At 42.8% G+C, this 25,280-nt stretch overlaps 1 protein-coding gene and 1 long non-coding RNA gene across 2 annotated transcripts in view; both read right to left on the reverse strand.

Moving 5' to 3' along the window:
* LOC138949931 (trichohyalin-like) overlaps positions 1-25,280 on the reverse strand; it is a 53,242-nt gene that overhangs the window by 12,507 nt on the left and 15,455 nt on the right. Inside the window, exons 12-24 of the mRNA XM_070321715.1 lie at positions 24,806-24,936; positions 19,110-19,238; positions 17,831-17,964; positions 15,770-16,179; positions 15,185-15,427; positions 14,111-14,324; positions 13,522-13,700; positions 12,937-13,173; positions 12,500-12,649; positions 11,714-11,941; positions 8,919-9,179; positions 6,430-6,624; positions 5,695-5,862 (exon numbers count right to left, since the gene is read on the reverse strand). Of these exons, the coding sequence (XP_070177816.1) occupies positions 5,695-5,862; positions 6,430-6,624; positions 8,919-9,179; positions 11,714-11,941; positions 12,500-12,649; positions 12,937-13,173; positions 13,522-13,700; positions 14,111-14,324; positions 15,185-15,427; positions 15,770-16,179; positions 17,831-17,964; positions 19,110-19,238; positions 24,806-24,936 (2,679 nt within the window). The remainder of the gene's footprint in view (positions 1-5,694; positions 5,863-6,429; positions 6,625-8,918; positions 9,180-11,713; positions 11,942-12,499; positions 12,650-12,936; positions 13,174-13,521; positions 13,701-14,110; positions 14,325-15,184; positions 15,428-15,769; positions 16,180-17,830; positions 17,965-19,109; positions 19,239-24,805; positions 24,937-25,280) is intronic.
* Positions 19,849-24,046, reverse strand: LOC138950607 (uncharacterized). Its single transcript, XR_011450748.1, has 2 exons — positions 23,391-24,046; positions 19,849-22,228 (listed from the first exon to the last, which is right to left on the reverse strand). It is a non-coding gene; the product is annotated as an uncharacterized lncRNA (long non-coding RNA).

Below are 25,280 nucleotides of genomic sequence, written 5' to 3' on the forward strand. Positions count from 1 at the left end.
AGATGAATCGATGTTGGGTTTAGTAATTGCAACATGTTAAGCGAAACGACATTGTTTCGTGAATCGATTGAGTAAAACTTTATCGATAAAATGTTATATTCAATGTGTTTTAGTAACCACATAGAATTTGGGTTGGGGGGAGTGTGACGGGAATGCCGTCAACACGATAAAGTTTGCAGCAGCAAAGGCAATCCAGAATGGAATCTGGATTGTCATTGCAAATGCCAGCTTTTCCCCGTATGTCATAATGCATGAGAATGATGTAGTTAGGATTTCCGTAAGGAGTAAGTTGTAGTTTCGATATGGGCGATGGCCGCCATGTTGTTTTATCAGCAAGTTAGATGCTGGGAATAAGACGAAAAGTTAACAAACCTGTTATTGTAGCGTTAGTTGAATAGTTGAACGTTTTAAGCAGTAGGAGAAGTTATAATAAATATGTTCCCGGGTCATTAGAGCCCGTTTTAATGCTCGGTAGGAGACACGATCGGCTTAGCGACCGACGAAAGTTTGTGTTCTATCGAACAACGGTCTGCCGACCGGAACAGACGAGATGTTGATCTAGTGGGCGATTGAAGCTCTTTTTGAATAGAATAAAATTGTAGAACAAGCAAGTGTATTGAAATGTTAATGAAACGATGTCTGCGGACATCGTAATGGTAGGGAAAGTAGGGATAATGAGGGATTATGTTTTACTGCGGATGATTCCGCGAGAGAGTCGGCCATTGTTGCTAATTTAGCCAATGCGAAACATTAGGACATTATTTTAGAGTTGCTAGGAAAGAAGGGGTATAAAAGATCGGAGCGCAGAAAGGTCGTGAGGTTTTGCAGGATAAATTTGACAGAGTAGGGTAAATTGCTAGCAGTAAAGAATCTTGAGATTCTCTTTCATTCAAATAGGCAGAGTAGGAGTACGACTAGCTACAACGGAAGATCATCACCACTCGGGCCAGTCGAATTGTCTGGTTCCGAGCGATCCAAAAGATAGGCTAGGAGAAAGATCGTCGTAGACAGATAGAAACTAAACCAAATCGGACCGGGTAGGTCCGACAAACATAGATAGTTAGGCGTCAGTAAAATTATAGGACGTACGCGTGCGTTCGTTTAACCCATTGCAGTCGGGTTCGGACAGCGTACCGTACGTTCATAAATAGGCGTAGAACTTTGAGCATAGGGACAAAAATATCGTGGGCGAAATAAGGGCTGCGGCCTGGGTTTCCATACGATTAAAACTAGCAATAAGAAGTCTCAGACTATCCACATGATTAATAATTTAGCCTGGTGAGGAAAGAACTGTTCTTCCGTTTGGAGCCAGAAGAATAAATAGCATCCCTTTCTAAATTATAGACATCCAAACTTTAGCTAGTTAGGGACCAAATATATCCTGTATGGGATCAAAGACGTAGTTAGATAGGTGTCAGACTGCAGAACCTCCTCTTAGATAGATTCGGGGGTTGGGAGATTAGGTATTTTAGATGACATATTACCTGAGCGGAAGCGTGTGCCTGTAAGGTGAATTTTGTATCATGTAATTTGTATTTAACTTACCATTTTATGCTGGTCGTTTGACCGTTTTGATAAATAAACCTGCTCGAAATATTACAACCCATGTGTGGACTCCCTTCATGTTTGATTGGTGTTCAAGTTGATTGAGTTCCTGTTCAGTTTATAGAGTTAATTGTTGACCAGTCAAGCCGGAATCTTAGGAAAAGCGAAGAGATAGCAATAGACTAGGGTTAGATTTGCATTGCACTAGGAGATAGGGAAAAACACAACGCGAGGTAACATCATAAAAGAAAAATAACATCAACTGCATGCACTAGTCTGCAACGCTGGACAGAGAGAAACATATAGGCAAATTTATCTCTCTCTGTTCCTCTTTACAACTTTTACTAGTTCTCGCCGGCAATTAGCTTAGAAACAACAACATAGTAAGCTGTAGAATTAGGAGAACTGCCACACACGTAAGGAAATCATGATCGCCACGCTGGTGATTTTAAACAGATTAAACGAACTTTGAATAAAAGGCGAGGAGAAAGAGATTGTTCATGGTATGATAAATGATTAGTCCTGCCTACGTTAAGGACTTCCATAAGTCTCTAAACGGCTGAGGTGGGGAGGGGTAGAGTCAAAAACTGAGTGAGGGTAGGCCAGATAGTAGGATGACCAGCTGGAGATAAAAACACTCCACTCCCCATGTCTTTACAGTGTTGTGATCAAACTTTCAAAGACGGTAGGTAACAGACAAAAGCATACAGTGTATGCTAATCAAATGAGATAAGTGGTTTTGAAAAATGAAGAGGTAGATCTACTGCTCTTTGAGTTTTACAATTTTGGTTTGTTGCTTGTTTCTCATCCTTTTGATTATTTTAAGTTGACCGTGCATTGCCACAGAAGGGAGCTGATCTCACAAGTACTACTGTATCAAGGTTTGTTACCTAATACATCCTGTCTAGCTTAACAGTAAGATTTTTTTATTTGTATTAATTGGAACATGTTTGCACATCATTTGTAAGCGACCTCTGTGAATTTGATGGGTTTAACGTACCCTCACTATGGTCAACAATCTGTTAGCGACTGTTTAAAGCGAATAAATGTAGCGGTCAGAAAGATTCCAGAATCAGTTGGGTCACTGGAAACTGTGTGTGTGTTTTTTTTAATCTGAAACAGTAAGAATTATACGAATTCATGAAATAACATTTTCTTTCATTTTGGTCTGTTGTGTGAAGGTTTGCTACCCCGGCTTTGACCGACTCTCTGAGATAGTAAACATTATTCAAATACATTCAAATAAAAATGTCACTTTTCATCTTTTGTGTGAAGGGTACCCCAGGCTGATTTCCTGCACCATGGATGTAGAGGAGGCCAGACAGTCTGCTTCTCATTCCAGCTGTGTTGCGTTTTTTTCTGCTCGTGAAGTGTATCGCCACATTGCCAAAGCCATTGGCCAAGAGAAGTCACCCTGTCTGCCCATTTTGCATAGCCTTACAGGCTGTGACACTATGTCGTTCTTCAATGGTATTGGGGAATCAGAAGGCTTGGGAAGTATGGCAAGCATTTGAAGACGTCACTCAAACTTTCTTCAGGTTGTCTGCTCCTCTTTGTAAGCTGAGTACCACTGACAGGGCAGCACAAGAGCTTTTTGGTGTACATTTGTAGGATAAAACCAGCAACGTACTGGGTGTAAACAGTGCTAGACGGTACCTCTTCAGTAAAAAGAGCTGCCAAATTGACCATAATCCCCTTACAAGTGAGGTGCTGCTGCAGGACATGAGATTGAGAAGAGCCATCTACCTATTAGACTTCCAAACTCTGTGGGCTGGCAGTTCAAGAGGTATCCAGCGTGTGCCGAGAACTCATGAGGTGTGCCTGCAAGAAGAGCTGTACAACAAAACGCTGCAAATGCTTCTAAGAAGGACTGCAGAGCACAGCTCTCTGCAAATGTGCTTGCATGCCTGTGAAAACTGTCAGCATCTAAACTGTGCAAAAATATTATTGCACCCATTTTCATACCCCAACTCAAACATTTATTCCTGTGTCATTTTATTCAAACTGTCTATGCCATTAAAGGCTCGCATCTTCGCTATCTGGCACATTTTTTTTTTACATCATCATTTACGCCGTCAAAATAAGGATACCCTTGACGTGACAAAGAGATGTGACAAAAACTTCGGGTACCTTTTAAAAAGCCGACGACAATTCCTGAGGCACAACTGGGTCACTGTTGTATACGAAGAGAAAGTCAACTTGATTATCCATCCAGAACAGGTTGTTTTATTTCGACATCTGATGTATGTGTCGATCTCACGGATGAGATGTTTATGTGTCAAATTTGAGGGATACCCAAGTCAACTAAAATCCATGTATTTTAGCAATGACCAAGTGGGTTGCGTTGAAACTTTCAGGAATGTGTGTCTACACACGAGGCGTAGTTCAACCGTTTGAGTACACTTTCAAATCTTCACGAAATAATATTTTAAAAACTGCCACAGGTTTGTTGACTTACATCCCACATATTTTTGACTTCGCATGTATATATGACAGATGGTTGTTTCAAGTACTGCCAAAGTTTCTTTTGAGTATAGACACTTGCCGGAATGTGCTAGTTGTGTAAACACATGAGAACAAACAACGTTTTCGAAATACAGCGATTATGAATTTTAGTCGACTTTTGAGTTGATACATTACATTTTTATCAGTTTTATTTTGGGGGTACCCTTATTTGGGCGGCGGTCAAATAACCCATGTAAAGGCCACCTTTTATCTTAAAAGTGTTCCAGTTAGCCAAGTTGAGTGCCCTCAATAGCATACATTGAATACAACAGCACAGGAATGAATGTTTTCGTTTTGGTATGAAAATTGGTGCAATATATTTATTTTTGCACAGTTTAGGTAATCCACAAATTCTTCAACCCTGCCACCCGCACTGACCAATCATTCTCTGCACCAACAATACATGTATTGTTTTGTTTAAAAATGTTTTTGTGTTAGTTTCTATTGCAAGAGAATGTCTTGTAGCATCAAAAATGCCTAAATACCCTTTTTATTGGCGGCCATTTTGAAAATTGTTAACAAACTACTGATTTCTTAATTTTTTCACGGTGGCTCTGTTTCAGGTTTTGTTAACCAAAAGCAAATGTCCATTTACGCCAAATTTGCTGTTAATCACATGAAATATGCCTAACATACCCAACTGTTTACACTGGCGGCCATTTTGAAAAAATGTTTAAAAACAACCCATTTTTTTTTTTTTTGCAGCGGCTCTGTATCAGGTTTTGTTAAGCACATAAAACTCTTCATATTTGCTAAATTTGGTGTTTGTTGCATGATTTGAATGATTTTGCAACATAGGAGCCCCACTATAGATAAAAATGTCCATCAAATACCCGTGTGACTTGGAATAAAGGCCGCGAAAGTGAACATTCGCCTAACAGGCTTGAGGTTTGCTGGTCGATGTGAATGCGTGATATATGGTGTAAAAAATTCCATCTCACACGGCATAAAGCGCTTTGAACTTCGGATAAGGCGCTATATAAATAAAGAGAATAATAATAAAAAAATACCATGAAACCCCCTCCATTCTAAGACATCCACATTTTGGTTGTTAATTAAATCTGAGAAAAGCTGGTCCTCAAAAGGAGGGAGTCTTAAAATTGGGGGCACATTTACAGAAACAATGAACAGAAACTATGTACCTGTAAGGGGAACTTGGCTGAACATTTATCATTGCATTGCATGCGGAGACATTACTGACGAACTTCTTCTTCTTCGTTCATGGGCTGAAACTCCCACGTCTGTTACATGTCCAGTATAACCGTTTTGAGCCCGCCCTGTAGGCAGTACACTGCTTTCAGGGGTAGCATGCTGGGTCATTTTGTGATTCTTTAACCCACCGAACTCTGACATGGATTACAGGATCTTTTGCCATGCACACTTGGTCTTGTGCTTGCATGTACACACGAAGGGGGATAAGGCAGTAGCAGGTCTGCACAAAAGTTGACCTGGGAGATCGGACAAATCTCCACCCCTAACCCACCAGGCGCAGCCGAGATTCGAACCCATTGCCTTCCGCTTAGGAGGCAGGCGTCTTATCCACAAGGCCATTGCGCCTATCATCATTAGTATTATTATTGCAACTGTCCAGGTGTGTTTTGTATAACCTCTGTGGGCGTGTTGGCCAGGTGTGTGTGTGGTTACCTGTGTGGGCGTGTTGGCCAGGGCGCGGTGCATCTGTCCGCGCATGTCTTCCATCATGGTGTGCATGTCGGCCTGGTGTCGCCTCTCCATCTCCTCCACCAGGGCGCGCTGCTCTGCCTTGTGTTCCGACGTCAGCTCCTCTACCTCTATTGCGTGCTGCTTTTGGGCCTGTGACCATACAATCATCAGCATCATCACCGTCGTCATCATCATCATAAATATCATCATCATCATCATCATCGTCTTTGTCATCATCGTCGTCATTATCATCACCATTATCATCAGAATCACTGTCATCAACATCATCATCATCAACATCATGACTATCACCATCACCATCATGATCATCATAGATGTTGAAAGGATTTATATTGTCTTCAGCAAATTTGCGAAAATGCCCCAAAAAAGTTTACAGAAAATTTGGAAGTTTGAGGCAGGTTTTGGTGTCATTTTTCCACAGATGTTCTTCTGCTTTTGGATCTATAGCCAGTCAATCATCCCCATGATCATCTTCTCCTTCAAGGCCTGCAGCCAAACAATCATCCTCACCATTGTAAACATAATATTTTAGAGACTGAATCAAATAGAGCAAAATCCTTGTCAAGCACTGGGCAGCATGTTCCACAGGTGTGAGAGATTATTTTATAATTGTGGAGTGTCCTTTTATTGATTCGTCTATAAGTTAACAATAATATGTAGGGATTGTTTCACAGACGTGGCAGACCAAATAATTACCTGTGCCAGCTGTGCGGAGAGTGTGGCCATGTCGCTGCGGTGCGTGTCACGCAAGGAGTCCCGCAGCCTGTCTACGTCCTCCCGGTGTTGCTGGTTGACCGCACGCAGCGCTGCCTCCAGCTGCACCACCCTGGCCTTGCTGTGGTCACACCGCTGCTGCAGGCCGGCCATCTGCTGCTGCTGTTGCCGGGCAACCTGCACGAAGGAGAATGGAAACTGCTCACAATGGAATCTTAAGCGAAATAAGGCAGAACATTGTTTAGAGATCAAATAACCAAAGGGAAGTAAGCGCTCTAAATGCATACAATATGTGTAATGGAGTAAGCCAGAGTTATTCGGAACCAATCTCCTGGCACCTGAGAGAATAACAAGCATTAAAAGAGGATGAAAGTCGCTTGTTCAGTTCAATGCTTGCTATTTATTCTCTCAGGTCAATCAATCAATCAATATGAGGCTTATATCGCGCGTATTCCGTGGGTACAGTTCTAAGCGCAGGGATTTATGTTTTTATTTTTATTTTTTTATTTTATTTTATGCAATTTATATCGCGCAGGGATTTATTTATGCCGTGTGAGATTTAATGTTTTTATACAATACATCACGCATTCACATCGGCCAGCAGATCGCAGCCATTTCGGCGCATATCCTACTTTTCACGGCCTATTATTCCAAGTCACACGGGTATTTTGGTGGACATTTTTATCTATGCCTATACAATTTTGCCAGGAAAGACCCTTTTGTCAATCGTGGGATCTTTAACGTGCACACCCCAATGTAGTGTACACGAAGGGACCTCGGTTTTTCGTCTCATCCGAAAGACTAGCACTTGAACCCACCACCTAGGTTAGGAAAGGGGGGAGAAAATTGCTAACGCCCTGACCCAGGGTCGAACTCGCAACCTCTCGCTTCCGAGCGCAAGTGCGTTACCACTCGGCCACCCAGTCCACAAATAACAAGCATTGAAAGAGGATGAAAGTCGCTTGTTCAGTTCGATGCTTGTTATTCTCTCATGTGCCAGGAGATTGGTTCCGTATAACTCTCGCTTACTCCATTACACATGTCGTATGCACATAGAGTACTTACTTCCCTTTGGTTATTTGATGCTCACAAGGGAGGCATCGGAAACAGACTGCTGACGTCCCAAAGTCAAAAGGCAAGATACGTTAATTTCATTGAATCTCATAAACGAAGGGAAGTAAGCGATCTAAATGCATACGACATGTGTAATTGAGTACGTGAGAAGTTATACAGAACCACTCTCCTGGCTCCTGAGAGAAAAACAAGCATTGAAATTAACAAACGACTTTCATCCATAATTTAATAGAATGTTTGAGAAAATGTTTTGTATTGCATCTATTAGATGTTTTTTGTGTGCAAAAATCGTAGTCAGACCAACATGACTCTCAGTTTTCTTAAGGCAAAAAAAAAAAATAGGTCTGTTTACGGTAACCCGACCGACCCTAGTTTTTTCGCGCGACCCTAGACTTTTTTTTGGCATTTGGGAAAAAAAGAAAAAAAATCTTGTTTTTTTTGCAAAATAACGTAAAAATATGGTTTTTTGGAAAAAACAAAAAAAAACAAAAAAAAACAATCCCGACCTACCGACCCTATTTTTTGGGCCTATGTTACCGTAAACAGACCTATTTTTTTTTTTGGCCTAACCCTCAAGTATTCAAAAAGAGAACAAGAAGTGATGCACACATGAGCAGCGTTGTTTGTGTAAAAAATAAGAACCAAAGGAGGTGTAAGCCCGTCCTTAACTGGGCCAAGTAGACTTCGCGAAGCTGGCCGCACAAAGCTTTAGCACTGAGTTTTCAGTTAAAAGACTTTCAATCAATCAATCAATGAGTCTTATATCGCGCATATTCCGTGGGTACAGTTCTAGGCGCTCTGCAGTGATGCCGTGTGAGATGAAATTTTATACTGCCAGTAGATTGCAGCCATTTCGGCGCATATTTACCTTTCACGGCCTATTATTCCAAGTCACACGGGTATAGGCAGACAATTATTAACTGTGCCTAAGCAATTTTGCCAGGAAAGACCCTTTTGTCAATCGTGGGATCTTTAACGTGCACACCCAATGTAGTGTACACGGGGGGAGGTTCGGACACCGAAGAGAGTCTGCACACAAAGTTGACTCTGTGAAATAAATTTCCGCCGAACCTGGGATCGAACTCACGCTGACAGCGGCCAACTGAATACAAATCCAGCGCGCTACCAACTGAGCTATATCCCCGCCGAAGTGTTCGCAAAGTCGACTTCGGGTTCACTTGAGGACCACCGTAAAAAGAAGGAATTATCAATATAAGATGATATGATAAGAAATCTTTAATGTCCATTTTCGTTTTACATAATCATGCATATTTTTCTTGGTTTCAAATAAGTAAAGTGTGCCCATTGTTCATATAGAAAATGCATAGCACCCAAAAGATTCAAAAGGAGCAACTCCTTCAAAAGACAGCAGATAATACCCCAAACTGAAAAGTTACCTTCTCCTTTTCTGCCGCTACTGCTCGCAGCGCCCCCTCAGCCTTTTCCAGCCTTTCAGCCAGCCCGGAGTGCTCCTTCTGCAGGTGTTGCAGCTTGTGCCGCACCTCTTCCTGCTGAAGCTCCGCCCTCTGCCGCCCTGACTCCGCCTCTTCCGCTTCTTGTCTCAGCTGTTCTCGCTCCGCCTCCAGTCGCTGGAGTTGTTCCACCAGGCTGTCCATGTCCTGCGGGCTTTCTGCCCCCTGCTTCTTCTCTGTGTTCAGCTGTAGGGAGAGGAGCGGCCGGAAGAGTCACCGTTAGATAAGATCAATGGTTAGAGGGTTGATATGAGAGTAAGCGACTTGCTGGTGTTGCCACCCTTTAACTCATTTTGCAAGTTTTTGTGAACAGTTAACACTATTGTGACTAGCATTGCCACGGCGTTAACGTCCTGCCTGCCCAAGCTTGCCACCAAGAAACTTCCCAAAAATCAGTAACTGTAAAGAAATCTGTCTAGCAAGCTTGAATTAAGTCCAATCACCACCAAATTTTGTGTACTAATTCAAAAATGGATGCCCAGTTCAGTCGTGCTATTTATAAGTTTGTCACGCGATTTGTTTTAGCAAAGGGGGGGTGAAAGGGGGGTGAAAGGGGGATAATTTGTGTTTTTTAACGTTTTTTTGTGTGTGTTTTATTTTCCACTGCTTTTTTTAAAAGTTATTTTTTAACAGAAAGTATTATAAATAATGTTATAACCAAACAAGGTGTAAAACCTATGAATTAGCTGAAATATTGTTAACATTGTACACAGAAATAAGGAGACAGTACAAAGAAAAAAACAAGCAAATCACGCATTCACTCACAGCATCCTGACTCAAATGAAACAAAACTGTGACACTCACCAAATGATGTCTAGGTAATCCATATTGAATATAAGTCACATTTTCACAACAAAGTACCAACTGTACACCTATGAACATTTCCAAAAGGATTAGAAGGCTCCAGCCATCCATTGTTATCAGTGCTGCCACGCCCCCATAGCTCCTGCACGATTCCGAGATACATGTTCGTCTAGCAGTATCACCCCCTACCACGTGTAGTTTGCCGACTCGTACTAGCAACAACAGGACTGTTTCTTCCTCAATATCACTGCTATTATCGCTTTCTTGAGGCGAAAACGACATGATGTATCATGATCTACAGGATCCTCAAGATCCAACATCCGGAGAATCTCCTCCCGTGACAAGGCTCGCCTTCGATTCATTTTTTTTGTTCGAAAACACCACGCAAATCTGCACTAATTTGATCAAGCCGGAAGAGAAAACCACATGTATCAAGACAAATTCTTCTATGTGAAAATTGAAGCCAATAAAATTTGAGTTGAGTTGAGTTGAGTTGGGAAACAAAAAAATCTTCAGAAACCGGGAAGCAATCACGAGTCTTGTACCTTGTATGACTGATACTGAAAAATGCGCGTCCCGTCCATGGGCGTGTCAGCGCGGTTACTGATTTATCAGCGTCCCGTCGCGAAAGTGTTAAGCTCACCGTCTTAGAACTGGCCAGGCTTTGACACGGGACAAGACCATCCCTCCACTTGGTCACATACCAAAAATGAACAGTCTGGGTGCTCTGTGTGTACTGTCAGGATTTATTTTTAACTCCTTTTTCAAGTTTTTATGACCAATTCGGCTGATTGTCTCAGATCAGGCCAGGCTTTAACATGGGGCAGGACCATCCCTCCACTTGGTCACATACAAAAACTAACAACCAGGCTTTTACGTTGGGCAGGACCATCCCTCCACTTGGTCACATACAAAAACTAACAACCAGACTTTTACGTTGGGCAGGACCATCCCTCCACTTGGTCACATACAAAAACTAACAACCAGACTTTTACGTTGGGCAGGACCATCCCTCCACTTGGTCACATACAAAAACTAACAACCAGACTTTTACGTTGGGCAGGACCATCCCTCCACTTGGTCACATACACAGACTAACAACCAGGCTTTTACCTTGGGCAGGACCATCCCTCCACTTGGTCACATACACAGACTAACAACCAGGCTTTTACGTTGGGCAGGACCATCCCTCCACTTGGTCACATACAAAAACTAACAACCAGGCTTTTACCTTGGGCAGGACCATCCCTCCACTTGGTCACATACAAAAACTAACAACCAGGCTTTTACGTTGGGCAGGACCATCCCTCCACTTGGTCACATACAAAAACTAACAACCAGGCTTTTACGTTGGGCAGGACCATCCCTCCACTTGGTCACATACAAAAACTAACAACCAGGCTTTTACGTTGGGCAGGACCATCCCTCCACTTGGTCACATACAAAAACTAACAACCGGGGTGCTCTGTTTGTACAGTTTGGATATCTTGATGAAATAATTTTGCAAAACCTACAAGTGGCTTTTTAAGAAATTAATTCATTACAATATACCAAGTCACCACAGCAATCAGCCAGATTGTTCATTTTTGGTATGTGACCACGAGGGCCTGTGTACTATCTCACCACACAATCCCACACAAGGGCTGTAAACCTACTGTGACAAAGTGCCCGAAGCTCAACAATTACCTTTGGAGGCAAAGCCCTATACAAACTGCCATGGGTAGGCAAAGGTCCCCAAGAGCATAGCAGGAGACAGCAGCAGCCAGAACACATCACAACTGACAGGTGTCTGGAGTACAAGAAACGTCGAGCTACTATAAATAGGCCATGCTCAAGCCATCAAGGCTGAAAGACAACTCTGCAGAGCTGCTGTGAAGGGAGACTACTGAATAACTCTGTCACACTACTACACACACCTGGTGGGCGAGTTGCTCTAGCTGGCGCTCCAGTCGCGTGCGCTCCTTGTGAGCCAGCTGGAGCGCCTTGGAGTACTGGGCCTGTAGACGCAGGTTGTCCTTCTCGCGCTGTCGGGTGTAGGAGTCGGCCAGGGAATCCTTGAGACGCTCCACCTCCTGCTCCATGTGCTCGTCCGCCTGACGCAGGAGAACGTCACGCTTTTCTACCTCCTTCTTCAGCTTCTCCACCTGGGGAATTACAGTCAACATATGGAGAGAGAGAGAGAGAGAGAGAGAGAGAGAGAGAGAGAGAGAGAGAGAGAGAGAGAGAGAGAGAGAGAGAGAGAGAGAGAGAGTTTGTTTGTTTGCTTAACGCCCAGCCGACCACGAAGGGCCATATCAGGGCGGTAGAGAGAGAGAGAGAGAGAGAGAGAGAGAGAGAGAGAGAGAGAGAGAGAGAGAGAGAGAGAGAGAGAGAGAGAGAAAAAAGGAAAGAAACAAATAATGTGTGTGTGTGTCAATGTACACACTTGTCAGCGTTAGTGTGCGTTTGAATGTGTGAATGTGTGTTTATATGTATGTGTGTGCGAGTCTATGTGTGTGCACTTGTCTGTCCATGTGTGTGTCTGTGTTCCTGTCCGCGTGCCTGTCTGTCTTTCTGACAGTTTTAGAAGAAAAAAAATGGTCAAAGAAAGATGCAAAGAAAAAACAAGCTACAACGAGTGAGCTTGACACCACTGCGAGTCAAAAAAATAAAATAAAAATAAAAAATAGGTGTAACTTTATATCCACACATGCATTCTCTACCTGACGAGCCAGATCTTTGGTGCTGGCTGTGTTCTGTGAGGAGCTGGAGCCAGCTGTTGTTGTTGATGTTTCTGTGGCTGCCTGACGTAGCTCCTGCTCCACGGCTCTCAGTGCCGCCAGCTCCTCCTTGTAGCGCGACTCTAGCTCTCCCTGAAACAGCCACCACACAGGTCATGATGGAAAGGGTCTTGTTTGCATCAAACCTAGGTAAAGGTCCTTTTGAAATGGTCCTTTTGGACTGGAAAACACAGTCATTTTAGAAAGGTCAAATTTGACTGAAAGGCACACACAAAATCATTTTGGTTTCCTCCATCTTACATGTAGCACCTTCCGGAGACAAGACATCATAAACCATTATTATTTACCTTTATTATTTTGAAAAAAACAGAACAAGGGTATGAGGTATTCAATTTTGCAGTTTGATGAAATAGACTGACCAGCTCTTGCTGATGTCGCTGCCTGGCCGAGTCGAGCGCCGTGTCGAGCGTAGCCTTGCTCTCCGACATGAATCGCTCGTAGTCTGCCTGGCACTCTGCTCGCACGCTGGCCACCGCTTGTCGCCGTTCCTCGTCCTTCTCAGTCAGTAGCCGGGTCTTCTCTCTGTGCCACGTCTCCTTCTGTTTGTTGAGGTCTGCTTTGAGCTGTAAGGCTTCCTCCTTCCATTTGCTTGACTCCTGAAACATCAGCTAAAGGTGAGATTCAGCGTGATTGCAAAGGATTGGGTGGGGGGTGGGGGTCACACACGCACAGACCTCCAAAGTACCCCTTCCCTCAATCCACCCCACCCCCCTCTCCACACACACTCACATGCAAGCACACACAAAGACACCCCCCCTCCTCTTCAATTCATCCCCACCTCCTCCAACACACTAATCAATGCACACACAGGCCTCTAAAGCCCCACCCCCCCCCACCCCCACCCATGACACACACGCAGACCTCTAAAGCCCCCCCTCCCCCCTCAATCCATCCCATCCCCCAATCCAATCCCCCTCCCCCATCCCCACACACACATCAACTACCTGTACGGTAGAATCAGACACCTGTCGCTGCTGCGTCTGCCACAGAATGCGTGCTGCCTCCACCGCCGCTGTTTTGTCCTGCTCCATCAGACGCCGCACTTCCACCCGCACACGCTCCACTTCCTCAGACAGCCGTCGCTTCAGCTTTTCTGTGTGTTGCTTCTCCTGCTGTGACAGCTCTGCACAGCACACAGCCAAAATCCAACCATCAGTTGCATAGGAATCAATTCGCTTTTTCTCAGCCAAGTCGCCTTCTTTGGCCTATGCAACGAATCGTATCGAGACAGAGCGCTTCAGGATGGCGACGAAAAAGGAAGCAATGATGCGAGATGTAAAAGAAAGTTTAAATACTTTAGCTAGCAGAAAATTCGGTCATTGAACTTGTCAGACAGAACGTCATTATGATAGGAATGTTGGTTCGGGGTGGTCATAAACCTTCAAAAGCATTGGATTCCGAATAAATTGCTTGCGCTCCTCTATGGCCAACAACTGCAGAATCTGCTGTGAAGGGTGACGCAGTAGTCTCCCTGTCACATAGAGAAGAGCATATTTCTCAGGATTCTACAGCCAGGGACAGCATAGCACCCACCACGCTGCAGAGTTTCTGCAGCCTGCTCCAGCAAGGCTGTCCTCTGCTCTGTCAGTTTGGCCTCCAGTTCCGTCTCCAGCGCCTGTCGCAAGTGTTGCTCCACCCCCCTCTCCAGCTCCGCCTCTTTCTGCGCCACCTCTCGCTGCCACTTGGACTCCATGGCTGCCAGCTGGGCCTTGTGCTGCTGTCGGCACTCCTCCAACTCTGCCGTCACCTGTGTGTTTGGAACCATTCGTTCAAATACGGTTGGATCCCCCCCGACAAGACTTCCCTCTTTTTAAGGCTCTGATTTCTGAGATCTTTTGTTCAGAATACAGAATACAGAATACAGTATTTATTGAGCCAAGTGACATTAAAAAACATTTAAAGCACAAGGAATTTAGCGTAGTGTTGGTAAAATCACGCACACACACACACCCACACACACACTGACACACACACACACACACCCACACATACACTGACATACACACCAACACACACACGCCCACACTACAGCAGTCACGATCACACCATCACACGCAGGGCAGACATGAGGTAAAACAAATGACAATCATCTATTAAAAGAAAATGTACAAAGAGTGGTCTAAGATGCTGGTGGAAGGGTCTACACAGAATACAATTTTATAATCTAATGCATAGTTAGAACTAGCCCATCCCCTCCACCCACCCACTCATGAATAACTGAAATAATGCAGCTAAAAAAAAATAAAATAAAAATAAAAATAAAAAAATCACGATGATTGTAATTTTACCTTCATGTTAAGTGCTTTCTGCCCCCACACTCATCCACCCCCCCCCCCCCCCTTCTCTCTCAGACACACACACACACATAGCAGCTCTAAACCCAACACTCTCTCGCCCAAATATCCACACTCATCATCCACTCACCCCCCCCCCCCCCCCTTCTCTCTCAGACACACACACACACATAGCAGCTCTAAACCCAACACTCTCTCGCCCAAATATCCACACTCATCATCCACTCAATCATAATCAAAGTTAAAAAACAACACATCTATCTATCTATCTATCTATCTATCTATCTATCTAACACATGTCCTCGTGAGTGACCTGCTTGAGCTGTTGCTGGGTTTCCTGTTGCCACTGGCGACGGGCGTGTTCCACGGCCATGTCCACCTGGTCCAAGGCGTCGCGGTCAGCGCCCACCTGCCAGCTCAGCCGCTCTTTCTCTGACCGCTCCGCCCACTCGGCTTCCATGGTCGCCCGTTTCTCGCTTTCCCACGCCCTCTTTTCTTTTTCCAAGCGCTTCTGCCACTCTGCTTCTTGTCTGGATTGCTCTGCAGCCTCCCATGTCTGGTGACAATAGTGATGATACAAAGAATAAGGATAAGATAAGGATAAGATATCATATAGTGCTGTACTATGCACAAAAACAGACTCACAATAAAGAACTACAAATTTGCAAACTTAGTGTCCCAACAGGTTAGGGAATGAGCAGCATCCTGACAAACAAACAAACAAACAAACAAACAGTTTCATAACACCCCTCCCCCACACACACACACACACACACATGCACACTCACTTACACAAACGCAGGCACACACTCACTCACAGACAGACAGACAGACAGACAGACAGGAGAATGGACGGACAAACAGGCAAACAGACAACCTCACCCATCCACCCACCCACCTTGCGCTCTGTCTCCACCCGTTCCTGCCACTGGCTCTCCAGATCGCTCCGTCTCTCCGACTCCCACTTGCTCCGTTCCTTCTCCAGGCGCTCCTGCCAGTCATTCTCCGCCTCCGGCTGCTTTTCCGACTCCCAAAGCTTGCGCTCCCCAGCCAGCTTTTTCTCCCAGTCAACGTCTCTCTCTGACTCCCACTTTGTACGCTCTGCCTCCAAGCGCTCCAACCAATCTTTCTCCGCGCTCGCTTGCCTTTCTGACTCCCACTTTTTGCGCTCCGTTTCCAAGCGCTCCTGCCAGCGCTCCTGGGAGTCAACCTGGCTCTGCGACTCCCACTTGCTGCGTTCTTTTGCCAGGCGTTGCTGCCACTCGCTTTCCATGGCAGCTTGTCGTTCCTCCTCCCATTTCTTCTTTTCTGGAAGAGAATAACACAAACAACGTTGAAGTACACAATTCTGTGATACAGGAATTCAGACCTGGGGACCCCTGTTTTGCACTCGGGAGTATTCTCATACAAACTTGGTGTATTTTCAGAAAAATGAACGTACTCCACACAGCATTTGGACATCCATGATTTAAACATGTTTCACACGCGCCTGTCGCACCGTTTATTAAGTTTACCAATACATTCAGAACAAATGCTTCCATCAGTGTGAACTGGCAAAAACTAATCATTTGTCAAAATACTGGATCGGCTTCTGGATGCGCTTGTGAAGAAAACGTAGTCTAGTCGCATTTTTTTTTCTACCAACCATACTGATCGTATTCTAGACAATCATGCATACAAAATACGGCGAATATGGTTTCCAGGTCTGGGACAACTGTCAGCCAGAGTTTTCACCTAGACAATGTCAGTGACACAAATTCTTGCAAGAAGGAGTTTCCACAAGGAGCTCTGTTTACAATGCAAGTACCCGGGTCCATACACATTTGGGCATCAATTTCTTTCTTTATTTATTTGGTGTTCAACGTCGTTTTCAACCACGAAGGTTATATCGCGACGAGGGAAAGGGGGTAGATGGGATAGGGGAAAGGGGGGGGGGGGGGGGGGGGGAGATGGGATAGAGCCACTTGTTAAGTGTTTCTTGTTCACAAAAGCACTAATCAAAAAATTGCTCCAGGGGCTTGCAACGTAGTACAATATATGACCTTACTGGGAGAATGCAAGTTTCCAGTACAAAGGACTAAACATTTCTTACATACTGCTTGACTAAAATCTTTACAAACATTGACTATATTCTATACAAGAACCACTTAACAAGGGTAAAAGAAGAAACAGAATCCGTTAGTCGCCTCATACGACATGCGGGGTGCAGAGAAATAAGGATGTGGAAAAGAAGACTTTTGGTAAGTGAAATAAAGGTGATGGATCCAGTCAGGTAGAAATAAGACAACAAGAAAAGAATTGGAAAACTGCAGGGAATAGTAGGGAGAGTTTTCTTGGAAGGAAATATAGGTGAAAGGACTGGTAAGGCAGAAATAAGACAAAAGAAGAGAAGAAACAGAACCGTTAGTCGCCTCTTACGACATGCTGGGTAGCATCGGGTAAATTCTTTCTAGTCCCAACCAATATGGGACTCCCCCTAACCCGCGGGGGGTTGGGCATCAATGAACCAAGCCATCCCTCTGTGTGAATTGAGGAGCAGTGACTGATATGTACAACAAGAGGATGTTTGTGTGTGTACAGTGGAACCCCACCTTGTTTTCTTCGACTTTCTGTTCAAAACCTCTGTAAATTTCCCCCCATTTTAAGACTCCCTCCTTTTTAACCCCTTCACTGCCACAGTATAACAGCATTATCCGAACGGTCTAAGGAAAAGAACTGTGTTTAGAACCCCTACAAGTACTTGGACAGTGGTTACCTCCCATTTAGTTTTCAGAAATGTCCTGAAATGTTGTTGACACAAATCCCACGTATGAGATACGGTTATGGGCGTAGGACAAACCGAAAATGACCACGTATTACATACGGGGTGGGCAGTGAAGGGGTTAAGACCTGATTTTCTCATATTTTTGGAGATCTTAAAAAGGAGGGTTCTACTGTTGCTATCTTACACTGCGTGTACCTTGTGCAAGAGTCTCCTTTATTTCCTGGTCCCTGTCGCGTAAGGCTTCTTCTTGCTGCGTCAGTTGCCGACTGGTCTCCACGTACATGTCCTTGACCTTGTCCAGCTCCTCCTCCGCCTCTCGCAGCTTCTCCCTGTCGCACAAAAAATGTCGCCCCGTTTTGTTCACACATTAATAATAATAATAATAATATAATAATAATAAACACTTATTAATCACCTCTTCTCACCAGAGCTCACAGCGATGTACAATAGCATCAGCGTGCACACACACACACACACGCACACACGCACGCACGCACGCACACACGCACGCATGCACACACACACACACACACACCCACACACACACACACACACACACACACACACACACACACACACACACACACACACACTAACATACAGTTTGTGGATAACAATACCATAAAGACTATCCTTAAAAACCCTCACCTAAAACATACATTTATAGATATATACATATGACACAAAGCTTCACAGCACTGACTGACAAGGCTATATTAATACACATTGTCTAAAACCAAAACCTTCTTCTGTTTTGTTGTTCTGCATATGTTGATCTTATAACAAAGAAGTACAGTGAAACCTCCGTTTTTAGACCTTTAAAAATCAAAGAAAAAGAAGAAGTTTTATAATGGAGGGAGCCTTAAAAGAGAGATAAATTTACAGACGTTCTAATAAAAGATCTTGCAAAATTAGGTCTTGAATGAGTCTCTGTTTAACAACTCCTGTTTTAACAAGACCCACCATGTTACAGCCTAAACTTACGGAGGTGTACATTTTCTATGCATTCACGAGAGCAGAAGACAGACCTGGGAACCCCTGTTTTGCACTTGGGAGTATTCTCAAACAAACTTGGTGTATTTTCAAAAACATTGAGCGTACTCCACACAGCATACTGAACATCCATGATTTAAACATGTTTCACTCGCGTCTGTCGTACCGTTGATTAAGTTTACCAATACATTTAAAACAAATGCTTCTTTCAATGTTTACTGACAATGACTGTAATCATGTGTGAAATACTGGATTGGCTTCGGGATGCGCTTTTCTCGTCTTATTTTGTTCCCACTGATCGTATTCTAGACAACTATGCGTACACAATACAGCAAAATCGTATGGGTTCCCAGGTCTGAGATGAACTCAGCGTGCGCACACATACATGCAAGCATGGGTGCATGTTTGTCTTTGTATCTGTGTGTGCATACATGAGTGTGTGAGGTAAGTTAGTTTTCTTATATTATCATTTTGTTTTTACCTGGTTGAGGCGACTTGTTGTTCATATGTCATGATGAGCTCCTGCTTGTCAGCAAACAACTCGCTGCGTATCGCGTGTTCCATCTTCTCTCTGGCCGACCTGTGGATGTCCTCACACGTCTTGCGACACCTGCATACATAACACCTCAATCAGACATCTGCACAGGTAACACCTCCAGCACACACCTTGTCCTACATAACAGGTGGCAGGTATTGGACCAGCTGTGTCACAAGCAGAGCTAGTTTTGGCAAACTCTCTCATTTCTTAAGGGGGGACAGGGTAGGCAAGCACTTTTTTTTTTTATTTTGGAAACAGCTTGCTGCTTGTTTGATTTTTGCAAGCAGAATAACCTAATTAAGGGAAACCATTTTAAATTTTGAGTGAAAAGCAATTTTTGGGGGTTTTATTCACCAAAATGTGAGAAAAACGTTATAAAATGTGCTTTTTTTAAAATGTTGCAGTTTGTGAACCAGTGCATGTTTTGATCCAATTTTTCTTCTTTGCAGCAATATGTGTGTGTTTAATAATTCTGTGTATCGAAAAGCATTTCTAAGCAATATATTATTTTAATTTAGCATTTTCAGTTACCGGTTCAGTTCTGATAAGAAAAATACATGAAATCCTAACTGTCAGACTCATAAAAACCCAACCAATGCACTGAACTCTTATTCCATACACAGAACTGATGCTGTACAACTCATAAACAACATATACAAAAACTGAACAAATCCATCAAGCCTTTCAAAAGTTGCAACATTTTAATTGTAGCGTTTTGTCTGAAAATTACATTCAGAGAAAACAGCATTTTAAAGATTTGAACCAGTACATAAAAAAACCAGTAGCACAGTGCACCCTGAATTCATATGCTTTTATCAGAATGACCACTTTACTATGTAGGGAAAAGGATTTGACAATCAAATTATCAGGATTTTTTTTATATACATCATATGAAAACAACCATCTTTGTTTGTACCGATATGAAAACATGAATCAGAACCAAACTGTCAGACTCATAAAAACCCAACCAATGCACTTAACTCTTATTCCATACACAAAACTAACTCTTTACAAATCATAAACAACATAAACAAAAATGAAACAAATCCATCAAGCCATTCAAAAGTTACAACATTTTAATTACAGATGTTTGTCTGAAAATTACATTCAGAGAAAACAGCATTTGAAAGATTCCAACCAGTACCTCAAACTAGTAGCACAGTGCAGCCTGAATTGATATGTTTTTATAAGAATAACCACTTTACTATGATGGGGAAATGATTTGACGATCAAATTATCCAGACTTTTTAAAAAAAATCATTTGAAAACTCATCTATGTTAGTGCAGATATGAATCAAAACGAAACTGTCGGACTCATAAAAACACAAGGAATCCACTGTATTCTTATTCCATGCACAGAAATGGTGCTTCACAAATCATAAACAACATATACAAAATTGGAACAAATCCATCTTGCCATTCAAAAGTTACAACATTTTAATTACCACATTTTGTCTCAAATTACATGTAGAGAAAACAGCATGTAAAAGAGTCTCACTAGTACCCCGGTAAACTAGTACCACAGTAGAGCTTGAATTAATGGGGTGTTTTTTTTTAACCAGAATAACACTTTAACTATGAAGGGGAAATGATTTGATAATCAAATTATCAGATTTTTTTTATTTAAAAAAAAATCATATGAAAACATTAAACAAGAAGAGCAAACGCTCGATCGAGTCACTTTCGCAGTTCTGAATATTATATGAGGCATCAGATGGACAGGAAGAAATTGCTATTCACAACACAATGCATACCTGAAGAATTCAAGACATACCTGTGACCTTGAAAAAGGTCAAAGGTCACCAAAGCAGACGTCAAAGTGTAGAGGTCACTGGGAGTCACGTTCACATAAAATTTGAGCCCGGTCACTTTTATAGTTTCCGAGAAAAGCCCAACGTTAAGTTGTGTGTTGCCGAACAGAAAAGGCTAGTTATCTCCCTTGTTTTTCTGATAACGTTCGTAAAAGGCTACAGATGTAAATACTTTGATGTAAAGAATAATCCTACAAAGTTTCAATCACATCCGATGAACTTTGTCAAAGATATAAAATGTCTAATTTTTCCTTTGACGCTGACCTGTGACCTTGAAAAAGGTCAAAGGTCAACGAAACCATCGTTAAAGTGTAGAGGTCATTGGAGGTCACGACTAAACAAAATATGAGCCCGATCGCTTTGATAGTTTCCGAGAAAAGTCCAACGTTAAGGTGGTGTCTACGGACGGCCGGCCGGACGGCCGGCCGGCCGGACGGCCGGCCGGCCGGCCGGACAGACTAACACTGACCGATTACATAGAGTCACTTTTTCTCAAGTGACTCAAAAAGTCAATTATCTGTGTTTGTGCTGATATGAAAATATTGATCAGAACCAAACTGTCAGACTCATAAAAACCCAACGGATGCACTGATTTCTTATTCCATTGCATAGAAATGATGCTTCACAAATCATCAACAACATTACATAATTATATATACACAAATGGAACAAAGCTATCAAGCCATTCAAAAGTTGCAACATTTTAATTACAGTATTTCTGTGCTCAATCCTAACACTGCAGCAAATTTCTGAAAAGCTGAATGTCCCTTTCCATGTACCAACATGGTCATACGCGGATTATTTAAAATGCAACTTTACCACCCGAAGCGTTGCAAACACCGGGAGAAGAGTAAACAACTGCAGACTTGAATGGACACTCATATGCACTCCAGATGCAGGGCCTGTGCAAATCCTTGGGCTGATGCATCACCTTCTTTCATAATCAGACTGCTATCAGACAAGCATTCAGTACAGGATATAGACCTTTCAGCAATAGATTGAGCTGATCAATGTTGACAAAAGCCCAACACATGTCAGCGGAGTGACGTTGCACAGTACCAGTATCCATATCTGCTTGTGATGGGCCAGAAGATGGCAAAGTATCTGTATCTTCTTATGGTTGGTCAGAAGATGGCAAAGCTGATGTTTCTGCTGTGGAAGAGGGTAGTTCCGGTTTAGCAAACTTTTCCATCAGGTCAATCTTTCTCCTCGCTGCCACCACAGGAGGACTGGCTCTCCCCTTGCTCCAACCTAATAAATACACAAACACTGATTTAATATTTGATACAACTGTCCATGGTTTTTGTTTGTAATAAGCTGCAAAATTTAAGACTCAATATAAACGTCAACAAGTGCTTGTACTTTATTTTGCAAATGACCATGTTACATGGGGTGTACCTCAACTTTTTGGCTAGGCCGGTAAATCAGAAATCCCAATCAGCCCCCAACCACTGAACCAGGCGGGTTTTCTTACAACCACCTCAGCGGCTCGTACCCACATATGTCGGTTGACGAACACACACACACACACACACACAAAAGACATTCATTAATTGGCCCCTATCACAAAATGTACATGTCAAGTTTACTATGGGATTTGAGTAACCACACAATCACATACACACAGGAACTAATACTGAAACTAGCTGAATTATTTTCTTTCTTTCTTTCTTTCTTTTTATATTTTTCTTTTAAAATTAATTTATTTCATCACACTTGCTATGTATTTGCTTGTTTCTTGTTCTGTCTGTTGTCTGTTTTGTGTGTGTGTGTGTGTGTTCTGTGTGTGTGTGTACATTTTCAGATTTCCTAAACCTAGCACTGTTTGCAGGTGATCTTTATGCTTTTGATTCATGAGTTGCATCCCCAGTCCTTTAGTTTAACTCTTTCTTTTTCTTTGGTGAAGTAAATTGGATCTATTTTTTTATTCCTTAGTTAATGGAAAAGATTTGACAACAATATTGCTGTCAATGATAGGTTGGTCAGCCATGCTGGTGTAAACCAATCCTTTAGAATTAGAGAACGCTCTCTAGTAGGGTACTTATTTTCCTACGGTCAATGACCAGAATTAAACAGAAACTGTGTCAATCGTACATCGCTCAGATGCTGCTTCTCAGTTTGACCCCAGACAAAGAATAATGATGACATGTTACACCATAGTAAGCTCTCAAGGACTGGCCAGCGAAGAACAATAAAATAGGGGTTGTGAAGACGATATCACAGAGATGATCGAGGGAGGGAGGGGGGGGGGGGGGGTGCGGCGGCAAGAAACACGCAAAATACTTCAGACACAAACTGTTTATCATTTACCTGCAAACCCTAACACATTCTTACAACAACAACAACATAACAATGTGCAATAAATCACGTTGTCAAACAAACAAGATCGAAAAGAGAAAGAAGCAAAACCCACCTCGTCGAGTCAAGAATCTTAGAATGTCGTCTGCTTCAATACGATAATGTTGGTTCATTTCGGAGTGTTGTTACTTCCTTCTACTGTTCGCTGCTGCTGGTTCATCTTTCTCTGATATTTCTTGCCACTATGCCGAACATTTCCAATGTTAGGGTTGTTCTCCGCAGCTCAAAACTTTGAAAAATGCTGCTGAATCGGTGAAAACGTCATGGATTTGTTGACACTGGGGGACTGATAAGTTGTCTACTGCGCTTGCGCAAAATGCCTTTGACCTACATATATTTGCATATATTAATTCCGGGGTTTCGGTTGGAACGGATTCTCTCTCTTTGTGTCTATGTCAACGGAAATTCCCCAACGGTGATGACGTCATCTTGAAGAACGGAAATTTCCACACAGTTTGAACAGCGAAGGGTCATGTCATGTGCGCACATTTACCAGCACGGAGTATCCAAAGTTGACCATTTTTTCGATTTTTTTGATAAAACACAGACAAAAACAACAAAACATCGGTTTGAAAATGGTTTTATTTACATGAATACATGTCTAAAATGACAAAAGCAGATTATTGAATGCATTCCAGGATGTTCAAAGGTGTGAAAAATGCAACAACCCCAAAAAGGTCTATGAGACCAAAAATAACTCATTTTGCCTACCCGGTCTGCCCTTAAAAATAATGGAGAAATAACAAGAAGAGCAAACGCTCGATCGAGTCACTTTCGCAGTTCTGAATATTATATGAGGCATCAGATGGACAGGAAGAAATTGCTATTCACAACACAATGAGTCACGTTCACATAAAATTTGAGCCCGGTCACTTTTATAGTTTCCGAGAAAAGCCCAACGTTAAGTTGTGTGTTGCCGAACAGAAAAGGCTAGTTATCTCCCTTGTTTTTCTGATAACGTTCGTAAAAGGCTACAGATGTAAATACTTTGATGTAAAGAATAATCCTACAAAGTTTCAATCACATCCGATGAACTTTGTCAAAGATATAAAATGTCTAATTTTTCCTTTGACGCTGACCTGTGACCTTGAAAAAGGTCAAAGGTCAACGAAACCATCGTTAAAGTGTAGAGGTCATTGGAGGTCACGACTAAACAAAATATGAGCCCGATCGCTTTGATAGTTTCCGAGAAAAGTCCAACGTTAAGGTGGTGTCTACGGACGGCCGGCCAGACGGCCGGCCGGACGGCCGGCCGGACAGACTAACACTGACCGATTACATAGAGTCACTTTTTCTCAAGTGACTCAAAAACAAGAAAGTAAGTTGTTGGAACGTTTGTTATTGACAAAACAATACGTTACAATCACATATTGTTTTGTTTTTGTATTTTCTCTCATTTCTTATGAGACACCAATATCAATGTGTGAAATGTGTGAAATGTGTGAAATGTGTGAAATGAACGCCACCCACCTTTCAACGGCTTGCTGCTTGTCGTGATCGTGTTGCGTAACCATGGCAGCAATCTGTCGCTTCAGGTCGCTGTTCATCTGCGTCACCTGCTCCTCGCTGGCGCTCACCTCGTTCAGCCGAGTCTTGTAGTCCTGCAAGCACAGCGGTGTGGAGTGTTGGACTGTTGTATGCAAGTTGCGCTTATCCCCCTTCCCCTCCCCTTCCTCCCCCTTCCACTCGCAACACTAGCTGCTTTTATTGATTCTTTCTTTCTTTCTTTATTTGGTGTTTAACGTCGTTTTCAACCGTTCAAGGTTATATCGCGACGGGGAAAAGGGGGGATAGAGCCACTTGTTAATTGTTTCTTGTTCACAAAAGCACTAAGGCCAAAAAAAAAAAAAGGTCTGTTTACGGTAACATAGGCCCAAAAAATAGGGTCGGTAGGTCGGGATTTTTATTTTATTTTTTTTCCCCTCCAAAAAACCATATTTTTACG

The sequence above is a fragment of the Littorina saxatilis genome, linkage group LG16 (genome assembly GCF_037325665.1).
Source record: "Littorina saxatilis isolate snail1 linkage group LG16, US_GU_Lsax_2.0, whole genome shotgun sequence".
Taxonomy (NCBI): domain Eukaryota; kingdom Metazoa; phylum Mollusca; class Gastropoda; order Littorinimorpha; family Littorinidae; genus Littorina; species Littorina saxatilis.